At 46.3% G+C, this 26152-nt stretch overlaps 1 protein-coding gene across 2 annotated transcripts in view; it reads left to right on the top strand.

Moving 5' to 3' along the window:
• LOC121531804 (tRNA-specific adenosine deaminase 1) overlaps positions 1–17369 on the top strand; it is a 34955-nt gene extending 17586 nt beyond the window's left edge. The window contains exon 9 of one of the 2 annotated variants that reach the window (XM_041837273.2): positions 16442–17369. In XM_041837273.2, coding sequence (XP_041693207.1) covers positions 16442–16574 — 133 coding nt within the window. In that variant the 3' untranslated portion in view covers positions 16575–17369. The remainder of the gene's footprint in view (positions 1–16441) is intronic. The other variant, XM_041837271.2, reaches the window with a different exon arrangement.
• The last annotated feature ends 8783 nt before the right edge of the window (positions 17370–26152 follow it).

Genomic DNA, 26152 nt, shown 5'->3' with positions numbered 1-26152 from the left:
CAGCGTCCCTCCTTGTGGGGGGCAGGGCGCCTGCAAGCTGACTTTGGTCATCAGCTGGACAGTGTTTCCTCTGACACATTGGTGCGGCTGGCTTCCGGGTTAAGCGAGCAGTGTGTCAAGAAGCATTGCGGCTTCAAGAAGCATTCGGAGGACGCATGGCTCTCGACCTTCGCCTCTCCCGAATCCATAGGGGAGTTGCGGCGATGGGACAAGACTGTAACTACCAATTTGGGGAGAAGAAGGGGTAAAAGTACAAAAAATAATACATTCCATACCGCTTTCCAATTAATATTAAATGTAGGATTCCGTATACTTTTGCAGGAGGGAAAGCAGGCTCGGTACATATCTTCCTAATATCATTATTAGTGTACTTTTGATCCTAGATGCACACACCATGTAATAAAATAAAACTTCTTAATTCCTCTCATAAACATAATTTCCCTGTATGTCTTATAAGACCTGTAGGTATTGCATCAAAAAACGATGGCATACTCCTTCACATCACTGGAATTCCATATTTATTCAAAAACTCAACAATTATAAACCACATTTTAGAAATTAGCTGTTCAACCGGACCTTGATAAACTGTCTCTGATGTGTTTGAGCAGGGCTTGATCAAAAGCCTGCACACCCAGTATCTCTCCAGACTGAGAGTTGACCACGTGTTTTATACTATTGCCTAACAGGCATTCTAATTTGTGGGGGTTAAGTGCCTTACACAATGACAGGAGAGGGTACATGGGATCAGAGAGCAGCCTCCCAGTGTTGATACCACATTACCCTTACTTTTTTCCCTCACTGTACATAAAAAAGTATTTGATCCCCTGCTGATTTTGTACGTTTGCCCACTGACAAAGACATGATCAGTCTATAATTTTAATGGTAGGTTTATTTGAACAGTGAGAGACAGAATAACAACAAAAAAATCCAGAAAAACGCATGACAAAAATGTTATAAATTGATTTGCATTTTAATGAGGGAAATAAGTATTTGACCCCTCTGCAAAACATGACTTTAATACTTGGTGGCAAAACCCTTGTTGGCAATCACAGAGGTCAGACGTTTCTTGTAGTTGGCCACCAGGTTTGCACACATCTCAGGGATTTTGTCCCACTCCTCTTTGCAGATCTTCTCCAAGTCGTTAAGGTTTCGAGCCTGACGTTTGGCAACTCGAACCTTCAGCTCCCTCCACAGATTTTCTATGGGATTAAGGTCTGGAGACTGGCTAGGCCACTCCAGGACCTTAATGTGCTTCTTCTTGAGCCACTCCTTTGTTGCCTTGGCCGTGTGTTTTGGGTCATTGTCATGCTGGAATACCCATCCACGACCCATTTTCAATGCCCTGGCTGAGGGAAGGAGGTTCTCACCCAAGATTTGACGGTACATGGCCCCGTCCATCGTCCCTTTGATGCGGTGAAGTTGTCCTGTCCCCTTAGCAGAAAAACACCCCCAAAGCATAATGTTTCCACCTCCATGTTTGACGGTGGGGATGGTGTTCTTCGGGTCATACACGGCGAGTTGAGTTGATGCCGAAGAGCTTGATTTTGGTCTCATCTGACCACAACACTTTTACCCAGTTCTCCTCTGAATCATTCAGATGTTCAGACGGGCCTGTATATGTGCTTTCTTGAGCAGGGGGACCTTGCGGGTGCTGCAGGATTTCAGTCCTTCACGGCGTAGTGTGTTACCAATTGTTTTCTTGGTGACTATGGTCCCAGCTGCCTTGAGATCATTGACAAGATCCTCCCGTGTAGTTCTGGGCTGATTCCTCACCGTTCTCATGATCATTGCAACTCCACGAGGTAAGATCTTGCATGGAGCCACAGTCCGAGGGAGATTGACAGTTATTTTGTGTTTCTTCCATATGCGAATAATTGCACCAACTGTTGTCACCTTCTCACCAAGCTGCTTGGCGATGGTCTTGTAGCCCATTCCAGCCTTGTGTAGGTCTACAATCTTGTCCCTGACATCCTTGGAGAGCTCTTTGGTCTTGGCCACGGTGGAGAGTTTGGAATCTGATTGATTGATTGCTTCTGTGGACAGGTGTCTTTTATACAGGTAACAAGCTGAGATTAGGAGCACTCCCTTTAAGAGTGTGCTCCTAATCTCAGCTCGTTACCTGTATAAAAGACACCTGGGAGCCAGAAATCTTTCTGATTGAGAGGGGGTCAAATACTTATTTCCCTCATTAAAATGCAAGTCAATTTATAACATATTTGACATGCGTTTTTCTGGATTTTTTTGTTGTTATTCTGTCTCTCACTGTTCAAATAAACCTATAATTAAAATTATAGACTGATCATTTCTTTGTCAGTGGGCAAACGTACAAAATCAGCAGGGGATCAAATACTTTTTTCCCTCACTGTATGTATAAAAAATAAGTACCAATTGTTGGTCATGCCGCCAATTGTTAGCCATTGAAATTTGGTTAAAAGTCATGGAGAAGTCATGGAAAAGTAATGAAATTCTATCTGTCAATGTGTATGAACTGGTTTTGACTAGCATAAGTTACTTTTTGTAGCAGGTTAGGAGAACCTGCGCAGCATGTTAGAATTAATGTGGCAAGTTAGGAGAATAAGGTTAGGAAAAGGGTTAGGGTTAGCTAAAATGCTAAAATTGTCCCTGATGCGACTTCAACGTATCTAGTTACAACCAGGCCTGCCCTGAGAACTGTCTTGGTTTGCACTAATGCTATTCTGCACGCAGAGCGGGGGACAGACAGACGAGCAGCTAATTTGCGAAGGAAGTTATTTCTGATTTCTGTGCGTAAACATTAGCAGGGGACGGGAGTGATTTTTATCGGGAGAGTACAGGAAAGTTCCGGGGTTATAGAACTGTTGCGGGATCGGGACAGGAATTAATTTTCACTCCCGTGTCAACCTCTAATCTACACCCTCTGACTAGTACAGTGTAAAGTCAACGGCTCTCCCACATCACATGTCCCTGCAATAATTACCTTAATACCAGTAGACAGCGTTTTTGCTCTGTTATAAGCAGTCTCACATAGCCCTTTACACTCGTAACTGTATACAGGTTGAAAATTGCAGATTTGAACATTGATAAGCGCCTAAATTGGAACGCAGTGGCTGTACTGTAACATGCTTTACACTGCTATTCACTCTTGACCATTTCTTCTCCCCTTTCTGGAATGGCTACAAGGCCCTCCACCGCCCCCCCTTCGGCAAATCAGATCACGCTTCCATTTTGCTCCTCCCCTCCTATAGGCAGAAACTTAAACAGGAAGTACCTGTGGTAAGGACTGTTCAACGTTGGTCTGACCAATCGGAATCTATGCTTCAAGATTGTTTTGATCACGCGGACTGGGATATGTTCCGGGTTGCTTCTGAGAATAGTATAGACGTATACACTGGCTGTGACAGAGTTTATCAGGAGGTGCATAGAGGATGTTGTTCCCACTGTGACAATTATAACTTATCCAAACCAAAAACTGTGGATTGATGGCAGCATTCGCGCAAAACTGAAAGTGCGAAAGACCGCATTTAACCACGGCAAGGTGACTGGGAACATGGATGTGTACAAACAAATGAAATCAAATTTTAATGGTCGCATACACATATTTAGCAGATGTTATTGCGGGTGTAGCGAAATGCTTGTGTTCCTAGCTCCAACAGTGCAGTAGTATCTAACAATAAAATAAAATTAAAGTAAAATAATGGAATTAAGAAATATATAAATATTAGGATGAGCAATGTCGGAGTGGCGTTGACTAGAATACAGTATATACATATGAAATGAGTAAAACAGTATATTAACATCATTAAAGTGACCAGTGATTCCATGTCTATGTACAAAGGGCAGCAGCCTCTAAGGTGCAGGGTTGAGTAACTGGGTGGTAGCCGGCTATTGACAGTGACTAAGTTCAGTTCAGGGCAGGGTACTGGGTGGAGGCCGGCTAGTGATGGCTATTTAACAGTCTGATGACCTTGAAATAGAAGCTGTTTTTCAGTCTCTCGGTCCCAGCTTTGATGCACCTGTACTGACCTTGTCTTCTCGCTGATAGCGGGGTGAACAGGCCGTGGCTTGGGTGGTTGATGTCCTTGATGATCTTTTTGGCCTTCCTGTGACATCGGGTGCTGTAGTTGTCCTGAAGGGCAGGCAGGGTGCTCCCGGTGATGTGTTGGGCAGACCGCACCACCCTCTGGAGAGCCCTGTGGTTGCGGGCGGTGCAGTTGCCGTACCAGGCGTTGATACAGTCCGACAGGATTCTCTCAATGGTGCATCTGTAAAGGTTTGTGAGGGTCTTAGGGGCCAAGCCAAATTTCTTCAGCCTCCTGAGGTTGAAGAGGCGCTGTTGCGCCTTCTTCACCACACTGTCTGTGTGGGTGGACCATTTCAGATTGTCAGGGATGTGTACGCCGAGGAACGTGAAGCTTTTCACCTTCTCCACTGCGGTCCTGTCAATGTAGATGGGGGCATGCTCCCTCTGCTGTCTCCTGAAGTCCACAATAAGCTCCTTTGTTTTTGTAACAAGGTGAGTAGGACGGATCCAGGCGCAGGAGGTGTGAATCAAAGAATAGTGTAGGCCTCCTTTAGCTCAGTTGGTAGAGCATGGCGCATGCAACACCAGGGTTGTGGGTTCGTTTCCCACGGGGGGCCAGTATGAAAAATTTATGCACTAACTGTAAGTCGCTCTGGATAAGACCGTCTGATAAAATGACTAAAATGTAAAAAGAAAATGGCCAATACAGCAGTTCGCAGCAATGCGTAAACCAAATACAGTGCAACCTTAAATGCGTACAGGGAAAACAAAACACAGGGGTGAATATCCCTGCGATAAAAGTAACATAATGCTCAACACAAGCTAGCGACACCTCCACATGGAACAATAACACACAAAGACATGGGGTAGCAGAGGGAATAATTATACAGAGACTGATGAGGGGATATGTACCAGGTGTGTGTGAAAAACAAGGCAGCTTCGGAGGGAGTTGTGACAGTACCCCCCCTCTTGACGGACAGCTCCAGCAGCGTGCCGACACCGGCCCCGGGGACGGCCAGGAGGACGCGGAGCAGGGTGATCCGGTGGAAGTCCTGCAACAGGGATGGATCGAAGACATCCTTCACCTGGACCCAGCACTACTCCTCTGGACCGTACCTCTCCCACTCCACGAGGTACTGAAGGCCCGACGCCTCGAATCCAGGATGGAATTGATGGAGTACGCCGGGGCCCCCTCGATGTCCAGAGGGGGCGGAGGGACCTCCTGCACCTCAGACTCATGGATCGGACCAGCCACCACCGGCCTGAGGAGAGACATATGAAATGAGGGGTTAATATGGTAATCAGGAGGGAGCAGCAACCTATACGTAACCTTGTTCACTCTCCTCAGGACTTTGAACGGCCCCGCAAACCGCGGGCCCAGCTTCCGGCAGGGCAGGCAGAGTGGCAGGTTCCGGGTCGAGAGCCAGACCCGATCACCCGGTACAAAGTCCTCACTGCGTTGGCGTTCAGCGTTGGAGGTGGACGTGGGCAGCGTTCCACGTCTCCTCCGGGCGCCGAAACCAGCCGTCCACCGCAGGAGCTTCGGTCTGGCTCTGATGCCACGGTGCCAGGACCGGCTGATACCCTAAAACACATTGAAATGGTGACGTGTTAGTGGAGGAGTGGCGGAGAGAGTTCTGGGCATATTTGGCCCATGGCAAGAACACCGACCACTCCCCCGGCCGGTCCTGGCAGTAGGACCGCAGAAACCTACCCACATCCTGATTCACCCGTTCCACCTGCCCATTAGATTCGGGGTGACACCCAGAGGTCAGGCTGACCAAGACCCCAGACGTTCCATGAACGCCTTCCAGACCCTAGACGTAAACTGGGGACCCCGGTCAGACACTATGTCCTCTGGCACCCCGTAGTGCCGGAAGATGTGAGTAAAAAGGGCTTCCGCAGTTTGTAGGGCCGTGGGGAGACCGGGCAGAGGAAGGAGGTGGCAGGCATTAGAAAAGCGGTCCACAACAACCAGGATGGTGGTGTTACCCTGAGAGAGGGGAAGATCAGTTCGAAAATCAATCGATAAGTGGGACCATGGTCGTTGTGGAACTGGTAAGGGATGTAACTTAGCCACTGGAAGGTACCTAGGTGCCTTACTCTGGGCGCACACCGAGCAGGATGAGACATACACCCTCATGTCCTTAGCCAAGGTAGGCCACCAGTACTTCCCGGTAAGGCAGCGCACTGTACTGCCGATGCCTGGGTGACCAATAGATAAGACGATCACGGACACTAGACGACACGGACCGAAGTCCAGCTGGGCACTGAGGTGGAGATGGATCTGTGTGTCCACGTCCACCGCCCACACCACCGGCGCCACAATGCAGGAGTATCGGGGTATTATCAATGGGCCTCTCCTCTGTGTCGTACAGCCGTGACAGTGCGTCTGCCTTCATGTTCTTAGTGCCTGGTATATAGAACAGCGTGAAATCAAACTGGTTGAAGAACAAGGCCCACCTGGCCTGGCGAGGGTTCAGCCTCCTCGCTGCCCAGATGTACTCCAGGTTACGGTGGTCAGTCCAGACGAGGAAAGGGTGTTTAGCCCCTCGAGCCAGTGCCTCCATGCTGTCAGGGCTCTGACAACAGCCAACAGCTCCCGATCACCAACGTCATAGTTCTGGTCCACCGGGCTGAGCTTCTTAGAGAAGAAGGCACAGGGGCGGAGCTTGGTTGGCGTGCCCGAGCATTGGGATAGGACAGCGCCTACCCCTACCTCGGACGCGTCCACCTCCACTACGAACGGCAATGAGGGATCGTGGTGATGTGGTATCCGAGGAAAGAGACGGATTGTTGGAAAAACAGACACTTTTCTGCCTTGGGATACAGGTCATGCTCCAACAGTCGCCCAAGCACTCTGCGAACAAGGGACACATGCTCGGCACGCGTAGCGGAATACACCAGGATGTCAACGATGTAAACCACCACACCGCGACCAAGCATGTCCCAAAACACCTCGTTCACAAAGGACTGGAAGACTGATGGAGCATTCATCAACCCGTACGGCATCACCAGGTTTTCATAATGCCCTGTGGTGGTGCTAAATGCTGTCTTCCATTCGTCCCCTTCCCGGACACGCACCAGGTTGTACGCACTCCTGAGATCTAATTTCGTGAAGAAGCACGCCCCATGCATTGATTCGATCACGAGGAAATGAGGGGTAGAGCATAACTATAGCGAATTGTAATTCTATTAAGTGCACAGTGATCAATGCAAGGGCGCAGACCCCCTGACAACAGGGACTCGGAGACGTATGTTTCCATAGCCTCCGTTTCAGCCTGCGACGGGATATACATGACTCCTGGGCGGCACAGCATCTAACCTGAGGTTTATCGCGCAATTCCCCAAGCAATGGGGTGGTAATTTGGTCGCCTGCGTTTTGGAAAAGGCGTGCGCCAAATCGAGGCATTGTCTGGACTTTCCACCGTGGTCGCACCAACGGAAACAGCTAGACACCTACCCTGACACTCTCGCGACCAACCCGTGAGAGCCCTCTGCGGCCATGAAAAGGTGAGGTTGTGTAGTGCTAGCCAGGGAAGGCCCAACACAACAGGGAAATCAAGGGACTCAATAATATGAAATGTGATTAGCTCATTATGGATCTCCTGCGTAATCATAGTGACTGGTGCGGTAACCTCCCTAACAAAACCTGACCCTAGTGGTCAATTGTCAAGTGCTTTGATGGGCAACGGAATAGACAGGGGAACAAATGTAATACGTAGTGTGACGTCACGAGAGGCTACACAGCTTTCAGCGGGATTGCTCAAGTAGTGCAAGGAGACAAGGTTCAAACAAAACAAGGATTTTATTATAGGTCTTGGGAAATTAACGAAAATATAACAAAATTCTGTTCTCTTGTGGCTCTTTAAGGGTTAACAGTTCAGGGATGTCTCTTCCACATCCAAAATCATAATTCTCACTCGCTCAGATAACTTTTCCCCAGCCTTACTGTAGTCCACGTTGCAGCTAGTGGCCAACCCAGCAAAAAGTCCTTCCAAATGGCTCTCACGTATTTCCACAGGTGCATATATCCAAAGGTGAGTATTTCCCAAAGGTAAGTATCTCCAAATCCTTATATTCCTCATGGAAGTGGACGTGCAGCACTCTTGTCCTCCAGAGAGCCCAGGTTGGAGACTGTGTCTCTTCCCTTCCCACACACTCCCTCAGTGTGTCTCTTCCCTTCCCAAACCTTCAGCTCATCAGCCCCTCATTTGTTTCAGCTGCGTGGGAAGATTGGCCATAGAGGGGTGGAGTTCCCGACCATACCAGCAGATGGAGCCATAGCTGTCTGGGTTTGCAGCCACCTCAGGGGGATGTAACGTCCCTCCAGGACACAGCCTCTCGTGACATCACAGTAGACTAAGAGCTAAAGACCTGTCCATAAAGTTCCCAGCTGCACCTGAATCTTCCAGCGCCTTACACTGGGGAACTACCGTGTAATCAGGGAAGTTGATGTGGATGGTTAAATGTGCAGCAGAGGGCTCTGAACAAGTGTGGGTTTGTGCTACCTGGGGTGACGCGAGAGTGCCCTGCCTGCCGCCTCCAGAACCAGAAGAACTCTGACGACATCGTGCAGCAGAATGTCCTCTTCTGCCACAAGAGTGACACTGGATCTGTCGTCCTCCGTTCTCCCGGAACGCTGCACCACCCAGCTCCATTGGAATGGGAGCTGGGGTGAGGGGGGGTGAAACGGGCAGGCTCCTTCCAGGATGTCCTCACGAAGCAAGCAGGTTGTCCAACCGAATGGCCGTGTCCACCAGTTGGTCGAAGGTCAGAATGGTATCCCGGCAGGCTAGCTCCGTTCGGGTGTCCTCACGCAGGCTGCATCGGAAATGGTCGATGAGGGACCGCTCGTTCCACCCGGACTCAGCCGCTATGGTTCTAAACTCCAGGGTAAAGTCTTGCGAGGTCCTTGTCCCCTGCCTCAGATGGAACGAACTCTCCGTAGCTGTCCAACATGTCTCCTCCTTCACTCCAGATCACATTGGCCCATACCAGGGCTTTCCCCGAGAGGCAGGAGATGAGGGCGGACACCTTCTCCCGATCCGATTGAGCAGGGCTGATGGTGTTGAAGTAGAGGTCCAGCTGCAGGAGGAAACCCTGGCAGCGGGCAGCTGTCCCATCGTATTCCCTCGGTAGAGACAGTTGAATACCCCTGGTTGCTGGTGTGTGGGTGGCTGGATCCGGTCGCTCAGCTGGTTCTGCAGGGTTGGATCCTCTCTTCTCCAGGCGCTGGACGGCCTGGAGAACCCGATCCATCTCTTCGCCCAAGCTGGCTAACATGGCGGAATGCTCCCGGACCTGCTCAATGACTCCAGGCATATTCCCCGCTCCTGCTGACTCCATGCTGTTTGGGTGTGTTATTTTGTAACAAGGTGAGTAGGACGGAGCCAGGCGCAGGAGGTGTGAATCATAGAATAGGGTTTATTAGCCAATACAGCAGTCCGCAGCAATGCGTAAACCAAATACAGTGCGACTTAAATGCGTACTGGGGAAAAAAAACACACGGGTGAATATCCCGGCGATAAAAGTAACAATGCTCAACACGAGCTAGCGACACCTCCACATGGAACAATAACACTCAAAGGCATGGGGGAGCAGAGGGAATAATTATACAGAGACTGATGAGGGGATATGTACCAGGTGTGTGTGAAAAACAAGACTAAACAAATGGAATGATGAAAAGAGGAGCGGCAGTGGCTAGAAGGCCGGTGACGACGAACGCCGAAGCATGCCCAAACAAGGAGATTAGGCAGCTTCGGAGGGAGTCGTGACAGTTTTTTTGACGTTGAAGGTGAGGTTATTTTCCTGGCACCACTCCGCCAGGGCCCTCACCTCCCTGTAGACTGTCTCGTCATTGTTGGTAATCAAGCCTACTACTGTTGTGTCGTCTGCAAACTTCATGATTGAGTTGGAAGTGTGCGTGACCATGCAGTCATGGGTGAACAGGGAGTACAGGAGGGGGCTGAGCACGCACCCTTGTGGGGCCCCTGTGTTGAGGATCAGCGTAGTGGAGGTGTTGTTTCCTACCTTCACCACCTGGGGGCGGCCTGTCAAGAAGTCCAGGACCAGTTACACAGGGCGAGGTTCAGACCCAGGGCCCTGAGCTTAATGATGAGCTTGGAGGGTACAATGGTGTTGAAGGCTGAGCTGTAGTCAATGAACCGCATTCTTACATAGGTATTCCTCTTGTCCAGATTGGATAGGGCAGGCAGTGTGATGTCGATTGCGTCATTCATGGAATGCATTGTCTGTGGATCTATTGGGGCGGTATGCATATTGAAGTGGGTCTAGGGTGTCAGATAAGGTGGAGGTGATATGATCCTTAACTAGCCTCTCAAAGCACTACATGATGACCGAAGTGAGTGCAAGGGGCAATAGTAATTTAGTTCAGTTACCTTTGCTTTCTTGGGTACAAGAACAATGGTGGACATCTTGAAGCAAGTGGGGACAGCAGACTGGTTTTGGTAGAAATTGAATATGTCCGTAAACACTCCAGCAGCTGGTCTGCGCATGCTCTGAGGACGTGGCTTGGTATGCCATCTGGGCCGGCAGCCTTACTAGGGTTAACACGCTTAAATGTCTTACTCACTTCGGCCATGGAGAACGAGAGCCCACAGTCCTCGGGATCGGGCCGCATCGGTGGCACTATGTTATCCTCAAAGTGGGCGAAGAAGGTGTTTAGCTTGTCCGGGAGCAAGACGTCGGTATCCGCGACATGGCTGGTTTTCCCTTTGTGATCCGTGATTGTCTGGAGTCCATGCCACATATGTCTTGTGTCTGAGCCGTTGAATTGCGACTCCACTTTGTCTCTGTACTGACGTTTTTCTTGTTTGATTGCTTTACTGAGGGCATAACTGCACTGTTTGTATTCGGCCATATTCCCAGTCACCTTGCCGTGGTTAAATGTGGTGGTTCGCGCTTTCAGTTTTGCACGAATGCTGCCATCTATCCACGGTTTTTGGTTTGGGTAGGTTTTAATAGTCACAGTGGGCACAACATCACCTATACACTTCCTGATGAACTTAGACACTGTGTCAGTGTATACATTTAATGTTATTCTCAGAGGTAACCCGGAACATATCCCAGTCTGCGTGATCAAAACAATCTTGAAGCATGGATTCCGATTGGTCGGATCAGCGTTGAATAGGCCTTAGCACGGGTACTTCCTGTTTTGAGTTTCTGCCTATAGGAAGGGGGAGCAGAATGGAGTCTTTATCTGATTTGCCGAAGGGAGGGCAGGGGAGGGCCGTGTAGTCATCACGGAAGGGAGAGTAACAATGGTCGAGTGTTTTTGAAGCACGAGTATGTGTTGATATAACTTCGGTAGCATTCTCCTCAAATTGGCTTTGTTAAGGTCCCCTCCTACAATATATGTGGCCTCAGGATATGTGGTTTCCAGTTTGCACAAAGTCCAGTGTAGTTCCTTGAGGGCCATCGAGGTATCGGCTTGAGGGGGAATATACACGGCTGTGACTATAACCGAAGATAATTATCTTGGGAGGTAATACTGAAACATACACCTCTGCCTTTCTTCTTCCCGGAGAGTTCTTTATTCCTGTCTGCGCGATGTACTGAGAACCCAGCTGGCTGTATGGACGGGGACAGTATATCCGGAGAGAGCCATGATTCTGTGAAACAGAGTATGTTACAGTCCCTGATGTCTCTCTGGAAGGAAATCGCCCTGAGCTCGTCTCCTTTATTGTCCAGGGACTGAACATTAGCAAGTAATATACTCGGAAGCAGTGGATGGTGTGCACGCCTCCTGAGTCTAGAAGTCCACTCCGAATACCTCTTCTCCGCCGGCGGCGTCTTGGAGCAGCCTCTGGGATAAGTTAAATTGCCTTGGGGGGTACAAACAACAGACCAGCTATGCCCTTCGAAAGGCAATCAAACAGGCAAAACGACAAAGTGGACTCTCAATTCAATGGCTCAGACACGAGACGTATGTGGCAGGGAATCCAGACAATCTCGTATTATAAAGGGAAAGCCAGCAACATCGGATACCGACGCCTTGCTCCCGGACAAGCTAAACACCTTCTTCGCCTGCTTCGAGGCCACCGCCACTGATGTGAACTCTCCTTGGCCGACGTGAGAAAGACATTTAAGCGGGTTAACCCTCGCAAGGCTGCCGGCCCAGATGGCATCCCAAGCCACGTCCTCAGAGCCTGTGCAGACCAGTTGGCTGGAGTGTTTAAGGACATATTCAATCTCTCACTATCCCAGTCTGTTGTCCCCACTTGCTTCAATATGTCCACCATTGTTCCTGTACCTAAGAAAGCGAGGGTAACTGAACTAAATGACTGTCACCCTGTAGCACTCACTCTTGTCATCATAAAGTGCTTTGAGAGGCTAGTTAAGGATCATACTGTATCACCTTACCCGACACCCTAGACCCACTACAATTTGCATACCGCTCCAACAGATCCATGAAAGACGCAATCGACATCGCTCTGCACACTGCCTGCCATATCACATTTGGACAAGAGAAATACCTAAGACCCTCACAAATTTCTACAGTTGCACTATTGAGATCATCCTGTTGGGCTGCATCACCGCCTGGTACGGTAATTGCACCGTCCGCAAACGCAGGGCTCTCCAGAGGGTGGTGTGGTCAGCCCAACTCATCACTGTGGGCACACTGCCTGCCTCCAGGACATCTACAGCACCCGGTGTAACAGGAAGGCCAAGAAGATCATCAAGGACCTCAGCCACCCGAGACACAGCCTGTTCACCCCGCTACCATCTAGAAGGCAGAGACAGTACAGGTGCATCAAAGCAGGGACCGAGAGACTGAAAAACAGCTTCCAACTCCAGGCCATCAGACTGTTAAATAGTCACCACTAGCCGGACTCCACCCAGTCCCCTGCCCTGAATTTAGTCACTGTTACTAGCCGACTACCACCCGGTACTCTACCGTGCACCTTAGACTGCTGCCCTATGTACATAGTCATTGTACATGGTCACACTGTCACTTTAATAATGTTTACATACTGTTTTACCCACTTCATATGTATATACTGTATTCTAGTCAAGGCTTATCCTATATAACTACTGCTGTACACACCTTTTCTATTCATATACTGTCTATACACACCATCATATACAGTGCATTCGGAAAGTATTCAGACCCCTTGACTTTTTCCACATTTTGTTACGTTACAGCCTTATTCTAAAATTGATTAAATTAATTTCTTTCCTCAGCAATCTACACACAATGCCACATAATGACACAGCGAAAATAGGTTTTTAGAAATGTTTGCAAATATATTAAAAATAAACAGAAATCTTATTTACATAAGTATTCAGACCATTTGCTATGAGACTCAAAATTGAGCTCAGCTGCATCCTGTTTCCATTGATCATCCTTGAGATGTTTGTAGAACTTGATTGGATCCACCTGTGGTAAAGTCAATTGATTGGACATGATTTGGAAAGGCACACACATGTCTATATAAGGTCCCACAGTTGACAGTGCATGTCAGAGCAAACACCAAGCCATGAGGTTGAAGGAATTGTCCGTAGAGCTCCGAAACAGGATTGTGTCGAGGCACAGATCTGGGGAAGGGTACCAAAAAATGTCTGCAGCATTGAAGGTCCCCAAGAACACAGTGGTCTCCATCATTCTTAAATGGAAGAAGTTTGGAACCACCAAGACTCTTCCTAGAGCTGGCCGTCCGACCAAACTGAGCAATCGGGGGAGAAGGGCCTTGGTCAGGGTGGTCCCGATGGTCATTCTTGATAGAGCTCCAGAGTTCCTCTGTGGAGATGGGAGAACCTTCCAGAAGGACAACCATATCTGCAGCACTCCACCAATCAGGCCTTTATGGTAGAGTGGCCAGACGGAAGCCACTCCTCAGTAAAAGGCACATGACAGCCCGCTTGGAGTTTGCCAAAAGGCACCTAAAGGACTCTCAGACCATGAGAAACAAGATTCTCTGGTCCGATGAAACCAAGATTGAACTTTTTGGCTAGAATGCCAAGCATCACATCTGGAGGAAACCTGGCATCATCCCTACGGTAAAGCATGGTGGTGACAGCATCATGCTGTGGAGATGTTTTTCAGCGGCAGGGACTGGGAAACTAGTCAGGATCAAGGGAAAGATTAACGGAGCAAAGTACAGAGAGATCCTTTGTTAAAACCTGCTCCAGAGCGCTCAGGACCTCAGACTGGGGCAAAGGTTCACCTTCCAACAGCACAACAACCCTAAGCACACAGCCAAGACAACGCAGGAGTGGCTTCGGGACAAGTCTCTGAATGTCCTCGAGTGGCCCAGCCAGAGCCCGGACTTGAACTCGATCGAACATCTCTGGGGAGACCTGAAAATAGCTGTGCAGCGACGCTCCCTATCCAATCTGACAGACCTTGAGAGGATCTGCAGAGAAGAATGGGAGAAACTCCCCAAATACAGGTGTCTCAAGCTTGTAGCCTCATGCCCAAGAAGACTCGGCTGTAATCGCTGCCAAAGGTGCTTCAACAAAGTACTGAGTAAAGGGTCTGAATACTTAGGTAAATGTGATATTTCCTGTTTTTTTTTAAATAATTTTGCAAACATATAAAAAAACACTGTTTTTGCCTTTTCATTATGTGGTATTGAGGGAAAAAATATATTTAATCCATTATAGAATAAGGTTGTAATGTAACAAAATGTGGAAAAAGTCCAGGGGTCTGAATACTTTCAGAATGCACTGTATTCCACATTTTTGTTGTGTTACATCCCCAAAAGTTTTTTACATCTCTCGCCCATCTACACACAATAACCCCATTTTCAATAAAATGTTGCCATTTTATTGAAAATGAAATACAGATATCTCTTATACATAAATATTTACACCCCTGAGTCAATACATGTTAATCACCTTTGGTAGTGATTACAGCTGTGAGTCTTTCTGGGTAAGTCTCTAAGAGCTTTGCACACCTGGAATGTACAATATTTGCACATTATTCTTTTAAAGATTGATCAAGCTCGGTCAAGTTTTTTTTTTTATCATTGCTATACAGCCATTTTCAAGTCTTGCCTTAGATTTTCAATCAGCTTTTAGTCAAAACTGTAACTAGGCCACTCAGGAACATTCAATGTAGTCTTGGTAAGCAACTCCAGTGTATATTTGGCCTTGTGTTTTAGGTTATTGTCCTGCTGAAAGGTGTATTTGTCTCCCAGTGTCTGTTGGAAAGCAGACTGAACCAGGTTTTTCTCTAGGATTTTGCCTGTGCTTAGCTCTATCTTCTTTTTATAAAAAAACATGATGCAGCCACCACCATGCTTGAAAATAAGAAGAGTGGTACTCAGTGACGTGTTGGATTTGCCCCAAATTTAACGCTTTGTATTCAAGACTTAAAGTTAATTTCTTTGTCGCATTTTTGGCAGTTTGACTTTAGTGCCTTATTGCAAACAGGATGCATGTTTTGGAATATTATTATTCTGTACAGGCTTCCTTCTTTTCACTCTGTCATTTAGGTTAGTATTGTGGTGTAACTACAATGTTGTTGATCCATCCTCAGTTTTTTCCTATCACAGCCATTAAACTCTGTAACTGTTTTAAAGTCACCATTGGCCTCATTGCTTTATCTTGGCCAGGTCGCAGTTGTAAATGAGAACTTGTTCTCAACTGGCTTACCTGGTTAAATAAAGGTGAAAAAATAAAAATAAAATGGTGAAAGCCCTGAGCGGTTTCCTTCCTCTCTGGCAACTGAGTTAGGAAGGACGCCTGTATCTTTGTAGTGACTGGGTGTATTGATACACCATCCAAAGTGTAATTAATAACTTCACCATGCTCAAAGGGATATTCAATGTCTGCTTTATTTTTTACCCATCTACCAATAGGTGCCCTTCTTTGCAAGGCATTGGAAAACCTCCCTGGTCTTTGTGGTTGAATCATTGTTTGAAATTCACTGCTCGACTGTTGGACCTTACAATTATCTGTATGTGTGGGGTACAGAGATATGAGGTAGTCATTCAAAAATCATTTTCACCACAATTATTTCACAAAGAGTGAGTCCATACAACTTATGTGACTTGTTAAGCACATTTTTACTCCTGGAAAGGGGTTGACTACTTATTGACCAAAGACATTTCAGCTTTTAAAAAATTCAAAAAACATAATTCCACTTTGACATTATGGGGTATTGTGTGTTACGGCCAGTGAGACAAAATCAGAATGTAATCCATTTTAAATTCATCAGATAGTATGTCGCGTGGGAGTGACACGATCTGACGTAAGACAATGCCCACAGAGGACAGGAATCCTTGGGACATGTTTCCACACCCTGGAAATACATATTTAATTTCCTCAGTAGCATGACAAGGGTTAATTCCATAGAAATAGAATGACTCATTCTTATTCTATAGTTCATTCATCTAATGTCTTGTGATTTAAGAGGTTAATATGTCATGGTAACTGCCGTTGAGTTTCTGTGTTTGTTGTTTGTGTCTGTAGGGGAAAGGAGCTCCAGACGTACTGGGACTACAAGCAGGTGGCTCAGTCGTACCAGCAGGCCTCGCTGCAGCTGCGCTCACAGGCCTTCCCACTGTGGCTCCGCAGTGATCGTGGCCTGCTGCAGTTTCACTGAAACACAGTACAACTTTGTTGCTTACAGCAACAATGGACTGAGAAACTGGTTAGTACAGAATGCTGTGTGATTATTAGAGGGACAAAGCCAAAAACAAGTGAAAGGACACAGCCATACACTGTCATGAAGCATTATTGTACTTGTAGATGTGCCAAGGAAGTGATGACCAATTTTGGCAGGACATGCAAAGACATGAGTTTAGAAAGGGCTTGGAGCTCACATGGTCAGTATCCCCACCTAGCATATTCAGATATAAATAGGTTGGCTTGGAATGTGATAACATTCCACTAGAACAATGCCTGACCTGTTTTTCAAACTCATTTGTAATCTGTTCATTCTCACAGTATGTTCATGAGATCTGCGTCATTGATTTGTGTGACAGTCTTTGTTCCTGTATGTCCAGAATGATATGTTTTATTATTACAGTATTACGTCTGAATATTTTTCTGTTGATAAAAACGAATTGGTTGTTTTGAATAACTACAGATATTAAGAGTAATTTCATGTGTTTTTATTGGTTTGTCATCCAGCTACCTTACCTTACATTTCATATATTCAAAATGTTTGGTATATATAATCTTTAAAGATAAACAAATCCAAAATTGTTAAATTAAAACAAAACAGTTATTACTGTATATGATAACTGACAATATCTTAAACTGCTGATAGTACTGCAATAACATTCCCAAACGTCTAAAAGTAATCAAATGTAGAATTTATAGTTTCAATATGATATGAGTGATACTAGTAATACAAATGCATCCATAACATGATTAATGTTGAGGTTATTAAATACTTCTTCCACACACATTTCTCTATTTTGATAGTTACAGTTGAAGTCGGAAGTTTACATACACCTTAGCCAAATACATTTAAACTCAGTTTTTCACAATTCCTGACATTTAATCCTAGTAAAGATTCCCTGTCTTAGGTCAGTTAGGATCACCACTTTATTTTAAGAATGTGAAATGTCAGAATAATAGTAGAGAGAACGATTTATTTTAGCTTTTGTTTCTTTCATCACATTCCCAGTGGGTCAGAAGTTTACATACACTCAATTAGTATTTGGTAGCATTGCCTTTAAATTATTTAACTTGGGTCAAACGTTTTGAGTAGCCTTCCACAAGCTTCCCACAATAAGTTGGGTGAATTTTGGCCCATTCCTCCTGACAGAGCTGGTGTAACTGAGTCAGGTATGTAGGCCTCCTTGCTCGCACACTCTTTTTCAGTTCTGCCCACAAATGTTCTATAGGATTGAGGTCAGGGCTTTGTGAAGGCCACTCTAATACCTTGACTTTGTTGTCCTTAAGCCATTTTGCCACAACTTTGGAAGTATGCTTGGGGTCATTGTCCATTTGGAAGACCCGTTTGCGACCAAGCTTTAACTTCCTGACTGATGTCTTGATGTTGCTTCAATATATCCAAATAATTTTCCTTCCTCATGATGCCATCTATTCTGTGAAGTACACCAGTCCATCCTGCAGCAAAGCACCCCCACAGCATGATGCTGCCACCCCCGTGCTTCACAGTTGGGATGGTGTTCTTCGGCTTGCAAGCCAACCCCTTTTTCCTCCAAACATAACGATGGTCATTATGGCCAAACAGTTCTATTTTGGTTTCATCAGACCAGAGGACATTTCTCCAAAAAGTACGATCTTTGTCCCCATGTGCAGTTGCAAACCGTAGTCTGGCTTTTTTATGGCGGTTTTGGAGCAGTGGCTTATTCCTTGCTGAGCGGCCTTTCAGGTTATGTTGATATAGGACTCGTTTTACTGTGGATATAGATACTTTTGTACCTGTTTCTTTCAGCATCTTCACAAGGTCCTTTGCTGCTGTTCTGGGATTGATTTGCACTTTTCGCTCCAAAATACGTTAATCTCTAGAAGACAGAACGCGTCTCCTTCCTGAGCGGTATGACGGCTGCGTGGTCTCATGGTGTTTATACTTGCATACTTTTGTTTGTACAGATGAACGTGGTACCTTCAGGCGTTTGGAAATTGCTCCCAAGGATGACCCAGTCTTGTGGATGTCTACAATTTGTTTTCTGAGGTCTTGGCTGATTTCTTTTGATTTTCCCATGATGTCACGCAAAGAGGCACTGAGTTTGAAGGTAGGCCTTGAAATACATCCACAGGTACACCTCCAATTGACTCAAATGATGTCAATTAGCCTATCAGAAACTTCTAATGCCATGACATCATTTTCTGGAATTTTCCAAGCTGTTTAAAGGCACAGTCAACTTAGTGCATGTAAACTTCTGACCCACTGGAATTGTGATACAGTGAATTATAAGTGAAATAATCTGCCTGTAAACAATTGTTGGAAAAATTACTTGTGTCATGCACAAAGTAGATGTCCTTACCGACTTTCCAAAACTATAGTTTGTTAACAAGAAATTTGTGGAGTGGTTGAAAAACAAGTTTTAATGACTCCAACCTAAGTGTATGTAAACTTCCGACTTCAGCTGTATACAATCAAGCTTTTCTGGAAAAAATGTGGGGGTTGTGTCAACCCAAAGTTGTGTGAAGGCCTAAAACCAAATGTATTTTCTCCACTGTACGCCACGTACAGAAAGCCATCCTCCTCTCTCTCTTTCTCATACGGCTGGTCCATTGTCAGACTGCAAGATAGTGAAAGACATTGATCAAAGATTTTGAACATACATTTTCAAGAACACACAAACATTTAACACATACATTCTTCCCCATCCAGACACCGTCAGAACCCAAACTGATGCAAATGCATTCACTCCTATACTAGTCTCGCGTTGCCATACTTCCAAGTCTCGTGGGAAAGCTGAAAGTCGAGGTTCCTCTTATACATACACCACACACAATACACATGCAGTAACTCATCTGATATCTGAGTCAACTGTGATTTGTTAGAAAATGTAATCTAACATCAGAATGTCATTGTCTAGAAAAGATGACACAATTGCATAAGTAAGCAGAGTTATGCATCTAATTTCAAGGCCTATTCAATCAAACATGTAACAATGTGTACTGTCTACCCACATAATGCATTAATAGGTGCAGTGCCTTCAGAAAGTATTCATACCCCTTGACTTATTCCACATTTTGTTGTTACAGCCTGAATTCAAAATGGATTCAATGGATTTTGTATCTCACCCATCTACACACAATACCTGATAATGACAGTGAAAACATGTTTAAACTTTTTTAGCAAATGTATTCAATGAAATACAGAAATCTCTCATTTACATACGTTTTCACACCCCTGAGTCAATACTTTGTAGAAGCACCTTTGGCAGCGATTACAGCTGTGAGTCTTTCTGGGTAAGTCTCTAAGAGCTTTGCACACCTGGATTGTACAATATTTGCACATTATGCTTTTTAAAATTCTTCAACCTCTGTCAAGTTGGTTGTTGATCATTGCTAGACAGCCATTTTCAAGTCTTGCCATAGATTTTCAAGCCGATTTTAGTGAAAATTGTAACTAGGCCACTCAGGAACATTCAATGTCGTCTTGGTAAGGACCTCAAGTGTATATTTTGCCTTGTGTTTTAGGTTATTGTCCTGCTGAAATGTGAATTTGTTTCCCATGTTTGTTGGAAAACAGAATGAACCAGGTTTTCCTCTAGGATTTTTGCCTGTGCTTTGCTCTATTGAGTTTATTTTTATCCAAAAAAACTCCCTAGTCCCTGCCGATGACGAGCATACTCGTAGCATGATGCAGCCACCGGAGCTGGTGAACGGAATGAGCAGCAGTACCGGGGGGATCCGTGACAGTACCCCGACGCGCTGCACCTGCAGTGGGACGACACCGGCCTCGGGGACGACCACAGGAACGCGGTGCGTGTCGGTCAGGGCACCGACGGTGAAAATCCCCAGGCGTTCCATGAACGCTTTCCATACGCATGAGGTGAACTGAGGGCCACGGTTTGACACAATGTCCTCCGGGATCCCGTAGTGCCGGAAGACATGCGTAAAAAAAGCCTCTGCGGTTTGCATGGCCGACGGGAGCCCAGGCAGAGGAAGGAGACGACAAGCTTTGGAAAAACGGTCCACAACGATGAGAATGGTGGTGTTCCCCTGGGAGGGGGAAACGTCAGAGACAAAGTCCACCGAGAGGTGAGACCAGGGTCATTGTGGAACTGGCAGGGGAAGAAGCTTTCCATAAGGGAGGTGTCTGGGTGTCTTTGACTGGGCACATAAACCCGGACGTCCCTAGCCAAGGTGGGCCACCGGTACTTCACAGTCAGGCAGGCGATGGTACGTCCTATCCCAGGATGACCCGAAACAGGCGCTGTGTGTGCCCAGGAAAGGAGGCGGTCCCGCACACCCGTTGTCACGTAGGCGCGTTTCTCCGGGCACTGTGCAGGTACGGGTTCCGTACGCAGGGTCTGCCGTATGTCGGCGTCCACATCCCAAACCACTGGTGCGATTATACGGAATGGAGGGATGATGGGGGTCTCCTCTGCATCATAGAGGCGAGACAGGGCGTCCGCCTTCACGTTCTTCGAGCCTGGCCTATAGGAAAGCGTGAATTGGAACCTGGCAAAGAATAGAGCCCACCTGGCCTGTCTCGGGTTTAGCCTCTTCGCTGCCCTGATGTACTCCAGGTTGTGGTGGTCCGTCCACACCAGGAAAGGGTGTTTGGACCCCTCCAGCCAGTGCCTTCAGTGCCTTCTTGACCGCCAAGAGTTCCCGGTCCCCTATGTTGTAGTTCCTCTGGGCGGGGCTCAGCTGCTTGGAGTAGAAGGCGCAGGGCCGCAGTTTTGGAGGGGTTCCGGTGCACTGGGACAGCACTGTCCCGACACCTACTTCGGAGGCGTCCACCTCGACGATGAAGGGGAGTGAGGGGTCGGGATGTGCCAGCACGGGAGCAGTGGTGAAGCGTGCCTTCAGCGTCTCGAACACCCTCTCCGCCGTCCAACGAAGCCGCTGGGGAACTCCTCTCAGCAGGGAGGTAAGAGGCGCGACCACTGTGCTGAAGCCCCGGATGAACCTCCGGAAATAGTTGGCGAACCCCAGGAATCGCTGGACTGCTTTTATGGAGTTGGGGATGACCTTACTGCGCTGACGCGTTGCTACTCCATCTACACTCCATTTTCCATTTGTCGCCTGCACGAATGCACACCAGATTGTAGGCGCTCCTCAAATCCAGTTTCGTGAAATACTGAGCCCCGTGCATTTGTTCGATGATGGTTGGGATGAGGGGTAAAGGATAGCTGAACTTAACAGTGACTTTGTTCGATAATCAATGCAGGGGAGCAGTCCCCCATCTTTCTTCTTAACAAAAAAGAAGCTTGAGGAGGCTGGTGATGTAGAGGGGCGGATGAACCCCTGCTGGAGGCTCTCCTGTACATAGGTCTCCGCATAGGAGAGGGGATAGACGTGTCCTCTCGAGAGGGCTGCGTCAGACAGCAGGTCAATGGCACTGTCCCAGGGGCGATGAGGAGGCAGGCGTGTAGCCTGGGTCTTAGTGAAAACCCGGTGCAGACCCTGGTATTCCTCCGGTAAATCCACTTGAGTTGCGTGGTCCGGAATTTCCACCGTAGTGGTGTTGACAGACACCGCGAGACACCTCACCTGACACTCCTGCGACCAACCCAGCAGTCTCCTCTCAGACCAGGAAATAACAGGGTTATGCCAACTCAACCAGGGGAGACCTAAAACAACAGGGTGTGTGGGGGTGTCTATAATCAAAAAGGTGATCTGTTCTAAATGAGTGTCATGGGTCAGCAGAGAAACGGGAACAGTGATGTGATGTACGAACCCTGTCACTATTGGACGATTATCCAGGGCTCGAACAGGAATGGGTGACTGTAGGGGAACCAAAGGAATGCAGTGGCCAGTGCACTATCTAAAAGATTCCCAGCAGCTCCGGAATCAATCAGAGCTAACGGGAGTGCCAAAAACAAAACAAAAAAACTATTTTGGCATGAATATGTGTCACATATCAGTTTGCAAACAATGTAAACAAATAAATCATTGAGTTAATAAAGCCGCATACAAACATGGTCTCTTTTTTGCGTTGAGTAAGGCAGCTCCAAAATGCAGGTGTTTCAGCCTAGCTCAGTGCTTTCTGTGGTGGTGGGGCAGCCAGCGGAAAATACGGAGCGTAGGTGTTGGTAATGTTCTCTAGTTGCGCCGTGATTGGCTCAGTGTTCTGTCACTCACACTACGTCACCGCCAAGTCTAAGGGTAGAGCTCGAAAATTTAATTCCCTTGGGTGCTGCCGTAGAGTTACATTAGAAGTGCCCATCCAAGAAGGCTCAAGGTCATTGGCCACAGATAAAATGACGTCAAATCACGTTATATCTACAGTAGCTCTGATTGGAGTGATCATGTCAACGTCATATTTTCAAAATCTTAGCTAGCAGTCATCATCATGAATCAAGTCAACAATCTACTGGCAAATCCTTTTTAATCCTTGTCATATGAAGAGAAATTATAGATAATACGTATCGGTGCTCATCGGCCATTGGACATAAGCATTACACAACAAGTTCAATTCAACAATGAGTGGTTTGGAAGGAATCAGTGGCTAACTGCAAGCATTGCAAAGCAATCACTAGCCTGCTATTCAGTGGAGTGGCTGTGTGGTCCCAAGTCTGAGATTAAGGGTCTCTTTTCCAAGCTTAAAATGATAAACATTCAACATTGGCCATGCTGTCAATGAAGCATGATATGTGCCGTGCTCAAAACAACTGTTAACTCGGAACTGCGAAATCTGACTTCAGTAAATTCAAGACAACTGGTAACTCGGGAAAAACGAGCTCCGACTGGAAAAATACGTTTTGAATGGTCATCCAACTCGGAATTGGAAATCCGGAACTCGGGCCTCTTTCTAGAGCTACGACCTGAAGATCACTGACATCATCATGATTCAACCTTGTTTTTTTCAGAGTTCCCAGTTGTCTTGAATGCACCATAAATCCAGAGAATGCCAGACTTTGATGACAAAATTGTTGCTGTGCCACCTTCCTGTTCAAGTGGGCACAGCAAAACAAGGTGAGTCCAAAAATGTATTGTATGCTGCTGCATAAATGATGTAATATGCCAGGGAGATATGTATACTGTAGCTAAGAAAGTGATACTAAGTCTATGTTTTGTAGTAAACTGTTAGTAGCCTATGTGCCTCACCCTAATAATTTGGTCTATTTTCCCCTCTTAATTTCGCCTACTGTTTTGACTTGTGTCCTATAACCTGTTTTAGAGAAATGTAATCAACAAATATTGTAAGAGCTTTCATTGTCTGCTTATATGCCCCCTTTATTTATCCTACGGTTCTGACTTGGTGTACCGGGAGAACGCTGTAAGAACGGCCCATGTTCGGAATTGTTGCTGTATATTTCAAAAGTGCTGAACAAATAGTTATATTGACTACGTCTGTCCTAGCTTGCTCATTAATGTCTTAATCAAAATTACGGATTACCTTTTTTCCGCTTGTCGTCCCCTTATGCCATAGTGTGTACATCTCAATTGTCAGTAGAAACCACATTTGTTTATGCAAGTCAGCCATATCAGCTATGTTTTTTTAAAGGCAGTAAATGAGGCTGAATGAACTGTTTCGCTGCCAGACAAGGCTCCGCTGATAGCCAGGTGTAGCAGTGGTAAGGTGTTTGGACTGCTGTTGGGACTCTACTGTTGGGACAGCTTTATGTAGGCCCTAACTGTTTGTGGGCACTGTTTGTCACCGTTATATTGCAATTAATGTATTGTTTAGTGTTGTGTTGTGTCGTGGCTTTGCTGCCATGCATCCCACATTATTTTATTTTTTGCCCCACCAAAATGTACATGCTAAAATCGCCACTGGCTGTAACGTAGGTCAAGGGGTCTGAATACTTTCCGAATGCACTGTAGGTCCTTGTTTAAAGCCTACTAGGCCTACATGTTGAAATGTTGAAGCTTCTTATTACGATAGCCTACTTTAAAACCAAATGGTACATAGTCACAAAAGTAGATGGGGTGTTTGTTAAATGATGTTTATAAAGAAAATTAATGGAGCGAATTTGGAGCAGCAGTTATTTTCCCCTGTGAGCGCTGAGCAATTTTTTGCGGAATGGGGAAAGGACATTGAGCGCCGGAGCAGTGCGCAAAGACTGTCATGTCTAGATGGAATCCAGCTTTTGTCAAATTTACATTAAAGTATTTATTTTATTTTTCATTTTAGCTAACCCTTTTCCTAACCTTAACCTAATTCTCCCAACCTGCCACGTGAGTTCTCATAAACTTGCTATGAAAAGTAAATTCGGACAAAAGCTGGAGCCATGATCCGCAAAAACCGCTCCGTGAGCATGAGTGGAATGTCCAACGGTCCTTGCTTTCAGAGATCCTTGGGACGTCCCAACTCTGACCTTACCCCTTGAAGTTGAAATGTAAAATGGTTTAGGTAAGGTTTATGGTTAAGGTCAGTGGTGACCTGTCATTCAGGGCAGAGCCCCACTTGTTTTGAGCCACACCTGTTTAGCTAAAAGAAAATGGCTTTTTTGTTGCCTGTTTTGCATGTTATTTTGGCATTAATTCGTGTCACATATTAGTTTGCAAACAATGTAAAAAACAAATTTATTGAGTGAATAAACCGCATACAAACATGGTTCTTTCTTGCTTTCTTGAGTAAGGCAGCTCCAAAATGCAGGTGTTTCAGCCTAGCTCAGTGCTTTCTGTGGTGGAGGGGCAGCCAGCGGAAAATGCAGAGCGTAGGCATTGGTAATCTTCTCTAGTTGCGCCGTGATTGGCTCCGTGTTCTGTCACTCATGGGGACACTACCTCACCACAGAATCTACAGGGAGAGCTAGGCAGTTCAAGCCCGTTGGGTGCTGCCATAGATTTACATTAGAAGTGCCCATCCAAGAAGGCTCAAGGTCATTGGCCACAGATAAAATGACGTCAAATCACGTTATATCTACTGTAGTTTCGATTGGACTGATCATGTCAAAATCATACTTTCAAAATCTTAGCTAGCATGCTAGACAAGCAGTCATCATCATGAAACACGTAGACAATCTACTGGCAAATCCTTTTCAATCCTTGTCGTATGAAGAGAAATTATAGATAAAACGTATCAGTGCTCATCGACTATTGGACATAAACATTACATAAGTCGGAAATCGCAAATTCAACAATGAGTGTTTCGTAAGGAATCAGTGGCTAACTGCAAGCGTTGCAAAGCAATCTCTATTTTGTTTCCCCTGCCTGCTATTCGGTGGAGTGGGTGTGTGGTCCAAGTCTGGGTTTAAGGATTTAAAACATCTGTCTGAAAGGGCCTCTTTTCCAAGCTTAAAATGATAAACATTCACATACAACGCCATGGGCCAGAAAAGGTTGAATACATTGGCCATGCTGTCACTCCAGCATGACTTCTGCTGCATTCAAAACAACTGGAAACTTAGAACTGGGAAAACTCAGACTTCAGTGAGTTCAACTTGGAACTTGGAAAAAACGAGCTCCGACTGGGAAAATACGTTTTGAATGGTCATCCAACTCGGAATTCCAAGTCTGGAACTCGGGCCTCTTTCTAGAGCTCCAACCTGAAAATCACTGATTCGACCTTGTTTGTTCCCAGTTGTCTTGAAAGCACCATGAATCCAGAGAATGCCGGACTTTGATGAC

Source organism: Coregonus clupeaformis, chromosome 19 (genome assembly GCF_020615455.1).
Source record: "Coregonus clupeaformis isolate EN_2021a chromosome 19, ASM2061545v1, whole genome shotgun sequence".
In the NCBI taxonomy this organism is placed as follows: Eukaryota; Metazoa; Chordata; class Actinopteri; order Salmoniformes; family Salmonidae; genus Coregonus; species Coregonus clupeaformis.
The sequence above is the reverse complement of the archived record's forward strand: the minus strand, read 5'-3'. Positions and strand labels throughout refer to the sequence as shown.